Source organism: Lepidothrix coronata, unplaced genomic scaffold (assembly GCF_001604755.1).
Source record: "Lepidothrix coronata isolate B3197 unplaced genomic scaffold, Lepidothrix_coronata-1.0 Scaffold30, whole genome shotgun sequence".
Taxonomy (NCBI): Eukaryota; Metazoa; Chordata; class Aves; order Passeriformes; family Pipridae; genus Lepidothrix; species Lepidothrix coronata.
This window is the reverse complement of record NW_016690210.1, coordinates 4,953,109-4,972,724: the sequence shown is the minus strand read 5'-3', so window position 1 is coordinate 4,972,724 and position 19,616 is coordinate 4,953,109. Positions and strand designations below refer to the sequence as shown.

Below are 19,616 nucleotides of genomic sequence, written 5' to 3'. Positions count from 1 at the left end.
TCCCATTGCCCATCCGGAGACTGCAAGGGAGCAGAGGGTGTGGTGGAGGCAGTACTATGACCTGTCTGTCTTTCCTTGTGCCACACACACTTGCAGTGTTTCCATGAGAGTCAAATCCATCGGATGAAGCTGTACAACTGTATCAAAGCAATTACAACACAGCTCTGTCATCCCAGTTGATAGGCATGAGCCCTAAAGTTTTACATAAACTGTTACGTGGTAGTCCATATGTTGTTTTGAGTTCACTTAATGGAAGGGAATGTGGAAGGGAATGCCCCAGAACTTCAGCAGAAATCATGATCTAGGGTAAGAAAGGGGGTAGTAATTAGTGGTAGAATCTTTCCAACTGAACTATACCTTAGAAAAATGATGTATTTGGCAGGAGGAAAGAACAGCCACTGTCAGGTTCTGTTACAGGAAAGGAGTAAAAAAAAAAGGATAAAACATGTGGCACATCTACCATCTAGTACTGGGACTTCCAGTGCTTTTGCAAGATTAGGCTGTCTGGGCTGTGGGTTCTTCATTTCAAACAATGAAAATTATTCTATAGGCTTTTTGGTGAGGACTTACTTCAACTTGATGAGCTTCTTACTGGTCTATGTTGAATTCATGCATCCCTAGTTTACTTAACTCAAGGTTTAGTCAGATTAATAGTCCACTTCAGATACTGGTGCAGTTTTACAGGGGCAAGTTGTTTTAAAGTCACTGTATAATTAATTATAAGTCTTTAACAGCTGTATTTTAATCAGTCTAAAGTTGGCAGCATAGAATTTGTTTAAATGCAGGACCTGCTGTTGAGATGGTCATTCTGTCAGCTCTCTTTCAGCTGCTCCTTTAGGCTCTAATTTTACTTTTTAAAACTAGTCCTTGACTACTTTGAAGGGCGAATTTGAATTCCCACTTCTCCTGTTAATACCACATTTGTTCATTCTTGTGGCTGTAGGCTTCCAGATGGTACTAAAGGTGCTTGTGAGCACTGTCTTGTGTGCTGTGTCTTAAATAGAGGTTGCTTCATGCAGCACAAGCTCCTTTTTGAACCATTTTAAGGCCTTGTGCTTTAGCTTGAACTAGGTAAGCCAGACATGTTTTACTGTGCAAAATATTGGTCCATAACTGCCCATCGAACAGGCAATTGCAGTCCTGATCACTGAGCCAGGAATAGCCTTGTTGTACTTAGAATTGAGTTAATTAGAATGGAAGTGCTGTCAACACCATGAGACCTGCTCTTGATCGTTCTCTTTAATCATCCCAAGAGTTATAAATTTTAAAAATGTTTATGGGATAGGGCAGAAATCATAGGTTTTGTGTACAGTGCTACGAGGAAAGCTACGAAACTGTCACATGAAGCTCTGTGAAGGAGGGCAACAGTGAGGGAGGGAGGGAATGCAAGGAAAATACAGCCTGGATTGGGATCTCGTGTGGCCAAAGTGAGAAGGGCAGGAAGGTCATTACAAAATATTAGTCAGCAAACAGCTTTGAGCCAGGCTGGGAAAGGCTCCATAGAGTGCTGTCTGTGGGATTTAGGATGTTACTGCTGCATGAGTCACGTGGTCACCAAGGAGAGTGTTTTCACTGGAGAGCTTGCCGTCTGGCAAAAAGGGTGAGGTGTATTTGATGGGGTCTTCTTCAGACCTTGGTCTTATATTGTCCAGTATTTGGCTTGGGGAGTACCTGGAGTCGGGATAGCTGTACTCCAAAAGTGCTGACATCTCTGAAGGAGAGAATTCTGAGTCAGAATTGAAGACTGAGCATTGCTTTTGATATTTAGATTGAAAAGAGAAAATAAGCCATAAAATAAAGAGTTCTTTTAAGAGTCAGTATGCTGCTTTTTCCAGATAATCCCCAAAGTCTTAACTAGGCAAAGGGAGGTATAATCGGCCTTTGCATATTCCTCAACTTTCCAGGCTTCTCTGTGGCAGGCATGGCAACTTTCAGAGTTCTTCCAGCTGTAGCAACACACAGGCAAGGGCAAGGCCTGAAGCAGATCTGAAATGTGAAAATGATATGTTCATGTCTAAAAGAAGGAAGGGGAAATGAAGAAACCACGTTGAAATGCAAATGTTGAGCAACCTGGCCGTTGGTTGCTGGGATTTACAGGTGAGGCTTAATGGAACTGACAGGGACACTGCCAGAGTGTAACCTAAGGAGATAAGCATCTGTCTCAAAACTAAACAAAAAGCCCCACAACAACAATGATATTTTGGATCCTCTACTGGCACAGTTTGTGGCTATGGTGAAGTGGGTGCTTTGAGCTAAAATTCACAAATGATCTCTAGAAAAAATTAAATTTTTTGCTCAAGTAAGAGTTGGGAACTGTCCTGCATTTGTTACTTTCTCTTCTGCAGGCCCTGAACCACATTCTTAAGAATTTTCATCTGTGTAGGGGAGGGAGTGGATATCCACACAAGTATTGCAGGACAGAAAAGGAGAGAAATCAAGGAAGGCAGAAGTGGATCTACAGGATTTCAAATCCAGCAGAACAAAAGAAATTGGAAAAAACCCTACGGCGGATTAGTGCCACAAAACCCAGAAGTTTTTTTCCTGTCCTGCCACTAATGCAAGGTGTAGCTATGGAGGAACTAAGTTGTAAAGGGCTTCTACAGCTCATGGTGTGAAGGATGGAAGAGAAACGAGTGGAAGCAGGAACAGAGTACACAGAGCCCATATCCTAGAACTGAACATAAATCCCCACCTTAAATAGGGACTTGCCTTGCTAGTGTGCATTCAGAACTTAAAGAGATTCCTCTATTGCTGAAGAGTGGAGTCACACTAAAGGACCCTGGGAATCAAATTTAGTATTGCCATCGATGTCACCCATCACCAAAAATACATAGCTAAGTTCTTGGCATGAATGCACGTCATAAAATACTTAGAATGTTTCATAAGGGAAACAAAATTCACGGTTGCACAAAATTATGAAGGCAGTCAAATTCCACTTAATTGTACTCCAGTGCATGAATTTATGATGACAAATTTACATTCCCTTAATCTAGTGAGCATACCTAGTTTTCATTGGGATAGAGCAGTGGCTAAGATAAATTCACAGTAATTCAGCTGGTAGCCTGTGGCCAGCAGTGGAAAGGCACTGACTTGAACAACTTCAGTGCTGCCTATCTGCCAATCAACCCCTGCATTTTAAGTACTTCTTTACAATGCCATGGTCAAAGTGCCCAAGCAATTGATACAAAAAAAAAGCCTGCTGCAATACCTGAGTGATCAATTATAGCATTTGGACCACTGCAGAGCTAAATGGGAACTCCAGCCACACCCTACAGTAAGTGATCAATCAAAATCTTGACTGTGGTACAGCATCAGCTTGGAAACAAAAAACCCAGCTCTCAATGATTTCTGTCACTTTTGGTCTCTGCTGTAGCAAAAAAAAAAAAAAAATAGCAAGCAATACATAAAAACAGCTGTACCAATTATTTTACATGGACCTATCCCAATATTTCAGCTGGCTGACAGAGCCAAAAGGAGACAGCTACACTTCACTGCCAGTGCTTCCTACAGTGGAGCTGCAAACTCTGGAGCACCTCTGACTGGGGCAGCCAACCCCAGGAAAGTCATCAGTTAAACAGGTGAGTCTGTATAAGCTCTGCCACATTGGTGAATGTGCAGCTCTCCCCTCTGGAAATCTTCAGGGAGCTGTGCCCTAGGTTGTGATGGATGTCCTTGGGAGCAAGGAGGCTCTGCTCCATGGCTGAATGCTGTTGTATTTTCCAGGCAAGCCTGGTGGCACCCAAATGGTCAGAACTCTGGGTAACCTGACAGGAAAATGTGCTAGAAAAAGGAAGTGCAGTCAGCTGTCAGTCATGCAGAGCAGCAGGAGGGGTGAGGAAGCTTAACTGGAAACAGCAAAATTAAGATAAGCTCTCTCTGTGTATGAATTGATGTTGATCTCTTTCCTGCACATTTGCACACACACAGTGTTAAATTGGTCTTTACAAATGAAAGGGAAAAAGGTTCCTCCCCTCATAAAAAACAGTACTTTTATTAAAAAGCGAAAGTATTTTTAAATCATTTTCATGTTTTAAAGGAAATTTTTTTTTTAAATTATGCTCAATATTTTGTAAAAATGAGGATTTATGAACTCAGAAGGCAAATAGGAACATATCCACCTAAAAAGATGTTCAGTAAGAACATCAGCAGGAAAACTGTGCCTACACCACTAACATCCCAAAGGTGATGCCCACTTGCAGAAGTTGGCTTTGATGTGTGTTGCTTCTGTAGACAAACAAAATAACCCCTCAAAAATAAGCACAGGTTAATTAGGAAAATAAGCATCAGGAACACAAATAGCATAATGGCCCCGGTGTCAACCTGCAGCACAATGGTCACTTTAATTTTGTCTTTGTCCCTTAACTACTGTGTTTTATCCAATGGAATGGAAGAGTCAGCACTAAAGGGAATACAGAGGGAGTCACAGGGGCCAGGCACAACACTGAAAGAAATGGCAGCCCCCAGCCCACTTCTGCCTCCTCACACTTCCCCGTGGCCCAAACGGCAGTGGAAAGCCCAAAACTTTAGAAAGTGGTTTCAGGGCAGTGCTCTCTCCGAGTCTGCCTCCTCTGCCATCCCAGGGCAGAGCCTGAGCTTCCTGTGCTCCTGTGGAGCAGCTGAACTGCCAGACAAACTGCTCCATCCTGGGAACATCACTTGGAAAAGCAGCCTCTGAGATGTTGCAATAGGAGTCATGATGGTGTCATGAGATCAGCTTCCTGTCTTGAGCCGACTGTCCAGCTTTAAACACTACAAGCAACCATTCTGCATTTTAGTTCCTCCTCTCTTCCCTTTTTTATTCCTTTTTTTTTAATTCTATTTTTTTCCTGTTAACCCAGAAGTTCTCAGGAATTCATCAACACGGGAGTCACCTGTATTTCTTCTTGTGTTTGGCCACTTTCACTCCATGAACCTGATTCTTAACAAATTCCACAGCTGCTGAAATATTCAGATTGTTGGCAGTGGTGAAACAAGTCCCACTTTCCACATTTCCACTCTTCTGTAGGAGTCATTGGTTACTGTAGCCTACAAATTAACTATTTGGCAGAGAAGTAAGAAATCTAAAAAGCTAAAGTCTTTAAATATTATTGCCTGCCAAATTCCTTTACAAATTTCCCTGTAACATGCAGCACAACCTTAGCTGGAAAATAAACATATTTGCATTCTTACCTTCATTTTTTTTTCCCTCAAACACTTCCTCTCTGGTCTCTGTTAAAATTTGGTTTTGGTCATGTTTCCATTTTTCAAAGCATTGTAGCCTCTGCATTCCTGTCCTTCAAAAGGTTCTTTATAATCTGCATCTCTTGCAAGCATTGGAGTAGCACAAATAGATGAGAATATCCTGGTGCAACAACATATTACTACATAAAATGCCTCATTTTCCAGATGTCTGATGTCTAATGTGAAAATGTGTGTTCTTTAGCCAGAAATAAACACTTCTGGTCTTGGAATCTCCCATGAACTGCAATAGAAATAAAATATAATGATTTTGAAAGCTAGAAATCAGAGTGGAGATCTAGAAAAGACAAAAATACAGGACACATCTGAAACAGCCAAGTTACAGAGATGGCAGGTCGTTTAACACCTCCTGGTGTAAAAAACCACTTTAGGCTGTGACTGAGCAGCTCTGGGACATTTTTGTGGCCACCTCTGGGCCATTTCCATGGTCAGCATTTACCACAGGCTGTTGTGAAAGCAGAGGCTTGGTAAGATGTTGGCTGTGGTGCGGAAGATCCAGATTTTTCTCAGCCTACCAATATCAGACCAACTGCTCTGCTTTGCCACAGCACTGACCCAGCTGCCCATGGCACAAACTATTCATCCTCTCATTTCAAAGCATAGAATTATGGAATCATCTGGGTTGGAAAAGACCTTTAGGGTCACCAAGTCCGTTAACCCAGCACTGCCATGTCCACCACTAAACCATGTCCCCAAGTGTCACATCTACACATCTTTTAAATACATCCAGGGATGGTGACTCCACCGCTTCCCAGCCTGTTCCAGTGCTTGACAATCCTTCTATGAAGAAATTTTTCCTGATATCCAATCTAAACCTCCCCTGGCACAACCTGGGGCCGTTTCCTCCATCCTGTCACTTGTTACCTGGAAGAAGAGACCAGCCCACACCTTGCTACAATCTCCTCTCTGGGAATTTTAGAGAGCAACAAAGTCTCTCCCGAGCTTCCTTTTCTCTGGGCTGAACACCCCCAGCTCCCTCAGCTGCTCCTCATGGCACTTGTGTTCCAGACCCTTCACCAGCTCCATTTTTCTTCTGTGGCCACGTTCCAGCACTTCAATTTTATAATTTACCTCCATAACTGAACATACTGTTGCATGTGGAGTCCCCCCTACCAGAAGGGGACAATCTCAGCTGTCCTTACCCTAATTTTTGGCTGTGTCCCACAGCACGTGCCCCAGGACAGCCTGAAACCTCCCTGGCAGCTCCCCTGCTGCCTGCACACCCAGGAAAGGTGGGAGCAAGGCTGATGAGCCTTGCTAGTGAACGTGGACTAGAGTAAACTAACACTGAATAAAGTGCCATCCAAAGTTCGTGGTCAAGAGAAAGTAATTTCCCAAGATTGCAAAGTTTTGTTTTATACTACAGTGTTGAAAAAGAAAATCAGTTTGCAACCATATAATCAGTTTGCAACCGTAAATCAAGTTCTCTTTGAGAGCAGTGAGGCTGCCAGGGACACCAGCTTTGAGGAAAATCTGCTCTGACCTGGCAAACCTGGGCAACTCCCACTACCAGGCAATTCCTGGGAGCAGGATCAGCCTATGCAATGGATATGTGATGTGGGGCAGTGCTGGACCACATCCCTGTGATCCAAGAGAGTTTCAGCAGACAGACAATAAAATTTCTGCTGTATCCAACGCTGGAACACTGCAATGATTTTTTTTTTTTGGTGCTGAGAATACAGGGAAAGTGAGTTTCCATGTCAGAAGCAAATTTATAAAGATAATCTGTGAAGTGCAGGAAAGGTTCTCAGGTTAAATTCTATGAAATGCCAAATTTTGGCAAAGGAGAGCTGGTGGTCAGGATGGGGAGGAATGGAGGAAGGACCATGCACAGGGTGGACACTTCCTCAAAGCAGACAAGGGGAATGGAAGCAGAAAACCCCTCCTATACAACACCTTGGTTTTGAAATACTGAAAATATTCCATCTAAAGGGATACTTCTGTGTCCCTACCGAGTACACGCAGTGCCAGAGAGCAAGTAACTGTCCTATATTAAATAGTTAAAGGGAAAAATATTTATTTTCATTTTCTTACTGATCCAGGTGTGCCCCAAGTAACTATGAGGTTAAAAGTACTTACAGAAATTTAAAACCCACTACAAATTATAGGAAAAATATATGTAATGCAGAGAAAGCTAGGCTGGAGGGTATTTTTCCCCAGAAAAATAACACTTCCATTTAAAAGAACATTTCCACTGTCATTATAAAAATTGCTGTTTAAAACAACAACAAGAAGAAAAAACAAGAACAAAAAACACCACCCCACTTGCTAAAGGTAAAATTAGATTTGTTCTATCAAGTAATCTGTGGCAATAGAAGAGTGGAGGAGGAGGAAATTCCACATTTGCTAAAAGCTTGTTTTTAACTCCAGATCTATGGAGGAAAACAACCCAGAGCTGTGCAGGGAGCAGGGCTGGAGGAAGATGTGAGCCAGAAAATGGCACAGACTGCTAAACCCAGAGTCTTATTTAGAGCTGGGAAGTGGAGTTCTGACAGCACAGTTTTTGTAACTGCGTAACCAAAATTAGAGGTCAGAAATCACCTACATGGGCAGGCTTGGTACGACTGGACCCCAGCTATTATTTGCCTTTTTGTTTCCATGGTTCCCACGTCATCTTCTGCTCAAAGACTTCAAGGTACAAGAATGAAATACAGGTAAGGAAAAAGAAATGAAGACCAAATTTCTCTGTGTAAAACATTATCGAAGCAGACAAACACAGCCACATTTGGGACAAGGCTTCAATGTCCAGCAAATGGGTTCACCTAAAGTAAAAATTGTAGGTGTATGTGTGTGTATGTCAAACGTCCTTCTACTGCTGGAAACTTAAGGGTTAAACATATCTTCCTTTCCCCCTGAGTTCAAAGCCATATTTTTATTAAAAAAAAAATATTTTTTTCCTCCACAGTCAAAGTGTTTACGGTGTTCAAAAGGCTCTGTCCAGCCCCGGGTCCAGACCTGTTCTTGCCAAGACAGGTCTCCTCCTGTGCTCCTTCAGGTGCCAGTCAGGAACCTCAGGACATGGCTCCTCAGGACACTTCTTGCTCAAGAGGACACATGAATTAATTCTCCAGGGCTGGTCTGTTCCTGCACAGCTCACACGATTTTCATTTAATCAGCTTTAACCCACCCTCTGCCAATCCCTGAACCAGGCTGAACCCCCATGTTTTAGCACATGGGACACCCTGGCAAAGACTTGGGATGGGATGGAGGATGTTGCTTTTATTTATTTATTTATTTATTTATTTATTTATTTATTTATTTATTTATTTATGTATTTGAATGCCTGTGCAGCTCATATGGGGAGGAAAATTTGGAAAAGCAAAAAGAATCAGAGTAAGATTTTGACCTCTTTCCTTAAAAATTAAGGCACGGAAGGCACTAAAGCAAAAGAATCATACAGGGAGGGCATTTCTGTTCCCTCTCAGTTGCAGGTTGCAGGGAGGGTGTCCCAGCACCTGGGCTTGGAGGGAGGCCACTGGGAAAGAGAGAAGAAGCAGCCAGGGACTATCCTGCTATCCAGCCCATGGTGAGTCTTCTGCAGGTGCTGAGCACCTCTGGACCAGTCTGTGCTTTACTCCTTCCTCTGGCTTCCTCCACTTCTCCCTAACTTCAAGATTTTGAAAGGTCTTTGAAAGAGTTGTGGCTGAGTGAATTTTGTTGTTTTTGGTTTTTTTTTTGCAAAAGAAAGAAACAAGATGCTTCTGAAATCACGATTTAATAGCTGCTGCCTGATTGCGGTCCTAACTCTGCCCAAAGGGACTGGAGCACGGAGACAAGAAGGGACAGGGGTAGTTTTTCCTTGAATGTATGCAAATATCACCTCATGCTCACACTTTGGCTGACATAATCTCTGTACTGCACCCCAAGCTCAGAGTGAGAATCTCCAAGAGCCTCATTCCCTGGGGATACTGGGAGGACTTGTGAGTTTAGCCAAAGCTCGTAGGTGCAAGACAGAGCCAAGTTTATAAACAGCATTTTACAGTGATTGCCTACAATGGTTCTGGGTTTGGAGACAGGAGACCACTGCCAGCCCTACATTTCTCATGGAATGCAAAGCAGAACCCTTTGTTTCACCATCTTTTATAGCTGTACAAGCAGTGGCATCTTCTGCAACACACACAGCGAATCTCAGGTCTCCCTCCCAAAAACCCCTTTGGCTATGAGGAAGAAGAAACATTCATTTCTGCAGGACACATCAGTTCACTGAGGTCTCCAATCCCCCAAGGAGAAGGTGAAGAGCAGCAGCAGTGCCACTGCAGTGCTCAGCACTGGTGCTGCTGCCCACAAATACCCTGCACAGTGCAGGGCTGGACTGCACTACCTGTTAGAAAAGAGGATTCCTTGGAAATACTCTGGTCAGGATGACCTCTATGACTTTCTTTCTGCTGATATCTGCCTCTGAGGCAGTCCTGAAAGTTAAAAAGATGGAGGAGAACTGCTGGGCTTCACCAGACTGGTTGAAAAACTTTCATCTGCTCACAAGCCACATGAATCTGCACAACAAAACCAACAAAACCCACACGGCTGATGGATCACCCTGGGCTTCAGCTGCAAACTCTGTCTGGAGTCACTGCCCTACCGTGATGCCACTGATGTTCCAAGGTCATATCATCTGAAGTAAATGAAACAAACTGGAATAATCCTCCTCCAGGATGCCCAGGATGTGGTTTTTGCATGCTGCAAACCAAAGCACGTTTGAATAAAAGGATGATTCCTGCAGACTTAAATAATTCTTTCCCTGTTTGAGCAGCTGACTCTTGGGTAAGAGTTGCACAAGGATGGTGTCATGCTGTGCTGAGCCGTGCAGCGAGCAAGGGGTAGGTATTGTGCAGGCAAACTTTGGGTTTTTTTAAAGCACCCACCTGCAACAAAACAAAGCAGAAAAACAAATGAGAAGTGTGTAGAGGAAAGCAACTTATGAACCTGATTCCAGGACTACCCACATGTGCTTTCAAATGTGAGACAAACTCAAGTTGACTATGACCAGCTGTGGATCGACCTGGGCACCTGGAGCATGGAAAAGAACTAATTTATTTCTAAAGCTTGCCCTGGTCTCTGCCTGTGAGATACCATGAGAGGAAAAGCGCTACCCAGCACAGCAGTTGCTCCCAAGGTAAATTCCAGCCCACAGGAATCAAAAGGAATGTATTGTTTCCAAGCATCCAGAGCTACACTGAATGTGCATATTATGCCTGTACATTCAGCATGGAACTCCTGGAGCTCCATGGAGATGAGAGGGGCAGGACCCACTCTGGGCCCCTGGGACAATCATAGCCCTGAGATAAGCTGGGTTGGTTAGAGCATGGTGCTAATAACACCAAAGTTGTGGATTTGATCCCCCTATGGGCCATTCACTTAAGAGTTGGACTTGATGATCCTTTTGGGTCCCTTCCAACTCAGATCGTTCTGTGATTCTGTGATCCCTGACTGGCTCACACCCACATACCATACTCGCCCTTAGCCAATGCAGCTTGTGGAGAGCTCTATGAGAGACTGAAATGTTAATGGTTAATGGCTCAAAACAATCGCTCATTTGCAGAGGGTGCTTTGCTTGGGCCATGTTTTCACCGCTGGAGAGGGAGGACGTGAGTTTTTCAGTGTGTGGAGGTAAAGCCTCTGGTTGGCATAAGACAGAGGGGGTGAGCAGCCACCACCGGAGGCTACAAGCCCGGCTTTGAGCCAGAGGAGAAGCAGACCCTGAGACAGGATGGTGACTTTTATCATGCCAATTGTCCTCCTTAACACCCCCTGGGGAAGGTCGAACTCAAACGGGACATTCACATTCACACAAAGGCCTGAAGGTACTAATCCCTTCTGATGGGGCATGACTGGTTCAACTACACTGATGTGAGAGGCAGCTGTCATGTCTTGGAAGGTGTCATAAAACATCAAAAACCCCCAAAGTGCCCCCAGACTAATTTCTGGGGCCTTCCACCAGAGGAATGCAAGTGATCCAAAGGTGCTGCAACAGATTCACAGTGTAAATCCCACCCCACCCCACCCCCCACCCCGAGGGCACTGCTTCAGTGTTCCCACCTGAACATATATTAACCCATCGGACTTTGTGTTTCACAGGCTTCTACCACCCCCAATGGATCAAGACTGCAATCATCACTTCGACCAACAGACATCAAAAGTGCAACAATCAAGTCTCAGCAGGGGATCCATGGGTGGTGACATCTTTCCACTCTTATCCTTTCGTTCTCTTGCTTGCTTGCTTGCTTTCTTTTCCCTTACACATTTTCTTAAGTGATATTTTAATGCTTTTATACTATATATATTACAATGGATAATAACCAAAAAGGCTACATAACTCCTTTCCATTGCAACCAAATTGTTCTAAAATAAACCATATATATATATAAACACTGATCATTCAGTGTCATTTCACTCTAATCCACCCCAGAAATGGCTACTGGAGCACTGCAATGGTGGGAAACACAAGAGGGGTTTTTTCCATGGCAGCAGCTGCCAGAAGAGCTGCTCAGTGAACAGCTTCTCCTACTGTGCCCTGACAACTGAGAGCTGAACTGGAAAACATGAACCCAAGAGTGCAGAGTAGGTGGAAAGGGTAGAGCTGGGTTCAAATACAGGTTAGGTCTCAGCTAGGAGCTGGCAGCTCTCCTCTGGGCACTGAGGTGACAGCTGAGCAGGGCTCATGACTGAGCTGGGCTCAACCAGCTGCTTCAGTGAGGGGGGAGGATGTCTCAGTAGCATTTGAAGTTACACTTCAGTTCTCACACAATACTGCTATTAAAATAGCTATTTTAACCAAATCCCTAGGAATCAGTCAGCTTTGCAGGCTGTCCAAATAGGCATGTATCTATTTTACCTTTGCTTTTTTTCCTTCAAGCTCATTGGTTAACACATGTATACAAACACCTCTTTTCTTTGCATTTTCCTAGTCCTTCTTTTGATGAGAGGATCAAGGATAAATGGAATTAACCAAGATGTAGTCTGTCCTGCTCGCTGATGTTTTACACAGATCAGCAAGTCAAAGTGTTGGCTCTTATTTCATAGCACCAGTGTGTGATAATTGCAGTGTTCAGAGCTATGGAATAGCTTCTGTGGGGGTACATTCACAGTGAACAACGGGGCTTCTCAGCTGTGCATGGAGATCACAATACATTCCTAGATTACAGCACGTCAAAAAAAGAGGCCTGGTAATGAGTATAATGAGGAGAGGAATGGCTGGAGGGCAGCCCTGCAGGATGGGATCTGGGGGTGCCGGTTGGCAGCAGCTCATGGTGAGTCATCAGTGTGTGCTCTGACAGCCAGGAGAGCAAACCCCATCCTACTTTACTCTGTTGGGCCCCACCATCTAAGGATGTTGAAGTCTTTGAACGTGTCCAGAGGAGGGCAACAAAGCCGGTGAAAAAGTTTAAAGGAATGTCCTGTGAGGAGGGGCTGAGGACTCCGGACTTGTCTTCTCTGAACAGGAGGCTGACAGGCAATCTCTTTGCTCTCTGCAGCTTCCTGAGGAGGGTACATGCAGAGGGAGGTGCTGATCTCTTCTCCCTGGGATTCAGTGACAGGATGTATGGGAACAATTTAAAGCTGCATCATTAGGAGATGTGTAGACAACATTAGCAAGCAGTTCTTTACTGAGAAGGTAAAAGAAGTCAAACATTGAAAGAGACTTCCTGAAGAGGTTGTCAGTGCCCCAAGTGGGGCATTTGGACTATGCCCTTAACATGATTCAACTGAGCTGGTCAGGTAGTTGAACTAGATGATCCTTGTAGGCACCATCTTAACTGAAACAGTCTATCCTATCCTATCCTATGTAACCTTGAGGAGCAAAGCAGGAGCTTATGTACAGAGCAGCACCACAGACACCACTGGCAGCTACCAGCTGTGTTCCAGGCTGGCTCTGTCCCTGCTTTACGGATCAACATTGCAGGACCACAGGACAGCAAAAGCACAGCAGGACCCAGGCTGGCCTGCAGCCCCTCAGCTGCCCCCTCCCTCCTTCTGCTGCAACATCAGCTTCAAAGGATGGGAATGCTTTTCTCTGTTTCTTTTAAATGGAGCTTTGTCAGCTGCTTTCAACACTACTTGTCAAGGAGGAAGCACATCCCCAGGTGTGGCAAAGGAGAGGGAAGGAACCCCTTCTGGCCTGAACCCGCTCTGCCCTGGAAGCTGCCTGCCCTAACACAGGGAATGGATGCCAGCAAAACCCTTCCTCACCCCAGAGCAGCCTATTCACACACCCCTTTTTTGTAGTTTCTGACAAGCTCCTCCTTTAGACTCTGCTCTCCAAAAGAGTCCCGCGTGCAGCTGAAATTCCCACTGCTCCAGTAGTTTCAGTCTCGATAATGGCCTTCCAAAACCACGTGTGGTGGTGGGGGAATCATAGGAGGAGTAAACCCAGTCCATGACAAGCCTAAACACGACTCTTCCCCGTTTTCCCACAGCACTTGCTGACGCCGGTCGCTCCTGGCTGTGTGCAGCAGGTCTCCAGCAAAGTGAGCAGGGGATGGTCCTGCTCCAGAGGCTCTGCTTCCACCACCTCCAGGGGCCCCTCTGAACTCCATTTCTAGGGGCAGGAATTCAAGCCGTCCAGGCTTAAGCTGCTGGGGCTTTCCGTATTCCTGCCTCCAGCCAACGGGAGTACAAGCGTTCCCCACTCAGCCCCTCTTATCTTCCAGAGCAGCAGCCCGACATTTCCTGTCAAACCTATTCAGCGGGGTCATTTCCCAAAGAAGTTAAGTACTGCTCTGGGAGAAGGACGTGAGGGGCTGGGAGTACACGGGTAGAGCGTCACGGAGTGAAGGGGCAGCACAGCACCTGCTTCCCGGGCGTGTGATGCTCCCGGAGCCAAAGTCAAAGCTTAAAAACATTCCCCAAAAATAATGATCTACCCGCTGAACGTCAAAGCACCAGCAGCTGTTGGAGCATCTGCAGAAAAGCGATGCATATTTGAAGTCAAAAAGGATTTAATCTAAATGTGAACGACTCAATTATATTGGTATTATGGGGTTACACAGTCACAGCTTTGTAATTACAGCCTAGATGCTACCTACAGTTCATATAATTCAATTACAAGTTAACTTGTCGAAATACATTCTTACCTTAAAAACATTTGAAATTGTGCAGTAGGTGGAAAACTTGGGCTGGGAGAACAACTATAACCACTGGAGGTAAAATAACCAGTGTAGCACAACTTGTGAAGTGACACCTTTTAACAGATTAATAATAAATCTGAATAACATGACCCAAATATTCTCCTAGTAGTCTATTTTTCATACAGAAGATTTTGCTTTCAAATGCCTGCTAACCACTTTCAACTGACAGATGAAACCGAGCACATGCTTAGAGACAAACTGTAGCTCATAAAGGAAAACAGCTTCTGGTTTTATGGAGCCTTGTTTTGTCTCAGCAGTTTATTATCAGAACTTGTTTCCTGCAGTCTTTGCAAACTCAGTTAAATATTTGCAGTCTCAAAGGACACTCAAACGTGTAAGGATAACAAGTAATTTTAAACTTAGTTTCAAATCAACCCCTCCCCGCCCCAAAACCTTACCTGGATTCAGCTCCTTGTCTGAGTGTTTGCAGGGCTCAAAAAGGCTTCTCCACTCTTTTCCATATTGAGGAAACCTTTAACAGGATCAGTATTTGTTACCTGGAAAGCCACAAAGCCTGTGGTTGCCATCTGGGATGGCTTTTTGGATACCTAAAACATATTCCCATCTAATCTCTGCTAACATTGCTATGCCAAAGTTGTGGATCAGCTCAGAACTGCTGTTTTTCCTCTGTATAATTCAATTCCCTCATCCTTGTTCCACAGGTGGGTTGATGAGAAACCCAGAAACCTCCTCTAGAAGTATGTGGAGTCACTGCAGCACTTTTAGTTAAACAGATGGACAAACAAATCTCCTGTAAGGATGAAAATCTACAAATGGTCCCAGTGCAGCAGATGGATACATCAGCAGGTGGATACACCAGCAAAATGGACATGGAAAATTAAAATTAAAACTGCACTTGTAAATACACACAGTCATTGCCTTAAAGGAACGTGTGTCTCTGGTCAGTGGGAAATGCTTTTACCAGTAGTGTTTTCCTTAAGGATTTAATTATTTAGGAGAAAGGTTTAAACTGTGGTGTGTATTAGGAGTGGTGTGGGTTACATAAAATAAAATTCAATTTGCCCATCACCTCGGGTTTGGAGTGTCAGTCCACAACCCTCTGTCAGTACAAACATGTTTTGTATTCTCTGCCCTGTGGGGAGGCCTCTCCCCTCCCTTTAACTTTCAAGCTCTCAGCAGCCACAGGGGAGCCTGTGTCCATCATCACACTCCCCCCTGCCCCTCAGCACAAAGGGCAGCAGGTACTTTTCTCTGTATCAAAAATCTGCTTTTAGGTACGGGACTGCTCACACCTTGAATCCAGAGCAGTAGCCAGCATAACAGCCAGTCTTTTTCAGACAATACTTGTATCACCTGTTAATTTTAAAACATCAGTTTAGTTGTGAAAAGACAGAAATACAGACTCTTTCCAACTGAGTAGCAACCAGGAACATTTAAAAGCTGCAGGTTTTCACTCCAGGGGATGAGTTCTATTTCAGAAGTAGAAACTGCATAACCATCTGTTATATACACACAGGTGAGAGAAGCAGTATTACAGAAGCCACACCCAAAAACACAGGTTCATGGCTGAAATCTAAACTGGGCACCAACCAAAAGATGGTTTCTAATGGCAAGAGCTTTGAAAGAGACTCAATCATTCAGGGAAAAACAGTGTGACAGTTGTAGGGGCAATGGGGAGCCCTAAAGACAGCAAGGCAGGCTGGAATACATCCACCAGAAGATATTTAAAATTAGTTTAAAGTACCTTTCAGCTGAGCAGGGAGCTGAGAGAGCTCTGCAGAGGCAGTGAGGCAGCAGAGCAGAAAGCCACACTTGCAGGAAGTCAGGAAACCAACTTGAACTTGATAAAAACTTGAGAATACTGATCCACGAGGACAAATGGTTAAATGACAGAGTAATTCCTAAAGATGGACATTTTATTCAGTTAGAAGAGCCTTCAGTAATCACTGACAAAGTTATTTACATACATCCAATTAAAAAAGTTAAATGTGAGGTTGTTTCTTTTTTGGATCAGCCTCTCCAATTTTGTGGTATGCAGTTCCAGCTCCTACTTTACCTGCTTCTACAAATAAGAATCTGTTATAACAGATTCCATGACAGATGAAAAAGGGTTATTTCTTCCACTAAACTTTGCTTTTGGGACAGAACAGGTGTAGTTCCTTGTGACTGTAAAGAAGAGAAGCACTGAAGTAATTAGTAATTATTTGTACAACCAGGAAAATGAACAAACTCTGTTCTACTCTGACTTAGAACAAATCAAACCCACAGAATAAATAAATAAAGGTTTGTTTGGGTTTTTAAGTTAGCATCACGTGTGTGTGGTGTGTATGGAAGCAAGATCACATTCAGAGACAGTCAAGTAAGTGTGTACACACGAGATCTGGTCAGTGGCTACAGTGGAGAGGAATAAATTTGAAGATTATACAACATCCAGTTTAAGATTTTTTAATCCAGTTTATTAAATATTGCTTTTTGGGGACATGTTTACAACAAGCCCAAATAAATTGTTTAAGGATTCAAAGCAGTCATATTAAAATACAGCTTCAATATAAAGTTTGTCACAGTTTTACAGTATTCAAAAATGACAGACCTGCCTTAAAAAAAGACTATTACACCAAAACATAAGAAAAACAGAAAAACAAACAAGTTTGGCATTTTCATAATCTTTATAGTATAAAACAGAATATTAAATCTATTACCAGCAAGCTGATACTTCAATCTATTACCTAGTCTGAAGTGTCTCCCATTAAAACACACTATACAACAGCACTATACAAAAGTCGTGGTGATACTCATGTGATGAAAGTGCATCCCTGAAAGTTTGCCAGTTTATATTTAGCTCTTAGAAAAAAAGGTAAAATTAAAACGTCCTCTTTTAACCGAAGGCTTTATTTTTATTTTTTTTATATATATATATATATTTGTTTTTTTGCTGTTTTGTCTCACTTTCAGCCTTCTTTTAAAAGTGTCTAGGGACGCCCCCCAGGGGGCAGCGTAAGATTAACCATCAAATCACGAACGGCTGCAAATATTGTGCATTCACCTGGAACAGGGAAAAGAGACAGGTTAGCACCGCGCCCCGGAAAGCCCTTCCTCACTCTGGAACAGGGAAAAGAGACAGGTTAGTCCCGCACCCAGACAGCCCTTCCTCACCCTGACACCCCCCGGGACCCCGCGGGGCAGGGGCTGAGGCTGCGCCACACACGGCAGATCCCAGCGACCTCCAAGGACTTTGGGATTTGTAACAGTTATTAGCTGAAGTAGCTCCGGCTTTCCCAGCAGGACTGCTCTGGTTGGTCACAAAATTGCAAGAAACTCTTTCACTTTTATTTGCTTTTGAATGTCAGATTGAATCTACGCTAGAATTTACCGCAGTCCGAATTTTTCTGTATGTTATTAGTAAAAAGCACCACATCTTGTAAAGAAAATAACCCAACTTTTTCAAGTTTTATTTCTATTGATTATGAGCAGACACTAAACATTTCAAAAGGCTGTAGTCTGAAACAGCTGAAAAATGTTTTCTGTCCTAAGCCTAGCCTTGGAAACATTTCTAATTCCAAGACTGAGCAAAAGTCAGAAATCTGTTTCTTTCAACCACATTGCTCTGGCTCTACCCTTGACATCTAAACTTGCAAAATAAAATACAGAGCAAGTAAACTGTTGTTTCCAACAGCTGAGATCTAATACAGAGAGGAAAAACCAGCCACAGCTACCTTGAGTTTTGAATACCAGCACTTGTTGACAAAAACACACACATTCTGAATAGCTTAAAGAAATTAAAACTGACAGAAGCAAAAAGGTTTAATTAGAACAACAAAAGGTGAAGTATCAGGCAGCTGTGATTTTCATCTACCATTTCCTGGTAAGAGAATACAACTAATAGCTACTATCATACCCTGGTCACTGTGGGCTGAATTTTTCCTGCACATTTCAAGACATATCAATTAGAAGACACTGAATTTTGCTGCTGAAGGAGCAACAGTGTGAGCAAAGAGACAAGAGCAGAGCCTGTTGGGATGCATTAATCTTAACTGCCAAACTAGGGATTCCTAAGATTATTTTGGGCAAGTCATTATCATATCAAAGCTACAAATCTGGGCTAAGTAGCATCCACTGCATCAATGAAAATCAGACACTTAAAATGTTAGTCGTGATGTGTGTTAAGGAACATGAGTCCCTTGAGTTCCTCTCTAAGGGTGACCTCTAGCATCCTTAGGGACTTTCATTTCCTTACCAGATTGATGTCCACTACATACTTTGCAGATTGTAGACTTACAGCTCAAGTTTAAACCTATTATTCCAGGACATTGATTCCATCACAGTTCATACAATTATTTTCCCAAAGTACTTTTTCCCATGGAGGCATAGGCAAAGTGATCTCAGAAAGACAGTGTATTACTCACAAATAGTCAACATTTTACTGTTAAACACAGCAGAATGTGTTTGCCCACAGATCTGAAAAGAAAACTCTTCCAGGAGAACTTACTTTTCAGGCACTACCATTTTATTAAGAGGAAAATTAAGCTGAATACAAAAGACTTTCTCACAAAGAGAGAAAGGTAAAAAAGATACAGCCAGAATGAGGCAACACTGATTCCGGGTTACAACAAAAGTGCCAGTAATGTTGTACGTGCATGATGGGAGGCCCTGCTCCTTCCTGACTCCAACAGTGAAAAATTCCCTTAACCAAGCAGGTTGCAACTAGTGCAGCAGAAGAGCTAACAGGGAGGAGAATCCTGGGTACAGCACAGTAGGATCAGAAAAGGAAGGATATGCACCTGGGATCTCCCATGTACTGCTATTGTAAAGAAGTCTCCCAGCTCTCTACTTTCATCTGTTGGCTCCCCTATCAGCGGCCAAGAAAAGAAGGTATCTTGCTCTCCTTTATCAGATATAATAATGTATGTTTTGACAATAAAAACACAGGAAATTGCATTTCAAGTGTCCTCATGGAAGTTCCTACTTTGGCTGGTGGTGGAAATCAATCAATCCATACAGACTCATTGTTTCTTTTAGAAGTCAGAGGAAGGACTACTAGAAATGTCCTCTGCTCAACCAGCTACGTTCTTCTTTTCCTGGATAAGGTCCTGCTTGGGGCCACAAGCTCTTTTCCTATGCATTTTTCCCCTGTCTATACTCTGCTCCCTGTACTGCATTCCCAAACTGCTTCAAAACTTGCATGACAAACAAAAAATGTCCATTCTTATCTACCTAATGATCATCAGAAAGCATCTCACCTGGGATCTCAAGAGCAGCTTTGAACGTCACTCGCTATGCTGCGGCGTTTTGTGG

At 43.4% G+C, this 19,616-nt stretch overlaps 1 protein-coding gene across 1 annotated transcript in view; it reads right to left on the bottom strand.

Moving 5' to 3' along the window:
- Positions 1 to 16,753: 16,753 nt before the first annotated feature.
- MED14 (mediator complex subunit 14) overlaps positions 16,754 to 19,616 on the bottom strand; it is a 34,874-nt gene continuing 32,011 nt past the window's right edge. Inside the window, exon 31 of the mRNA XM_017810992.1 lies at positions 16,754 to 17,367. Coding sequence (XP_017666481.1) covers positions 17,294 to 17,367 — 74 coding nt within the window. The 3' untranslated portion in view covers positions 16,754 to 17,293. The remainder of the gene's footprint in view (positions 17,368 to 19,616) is intronic.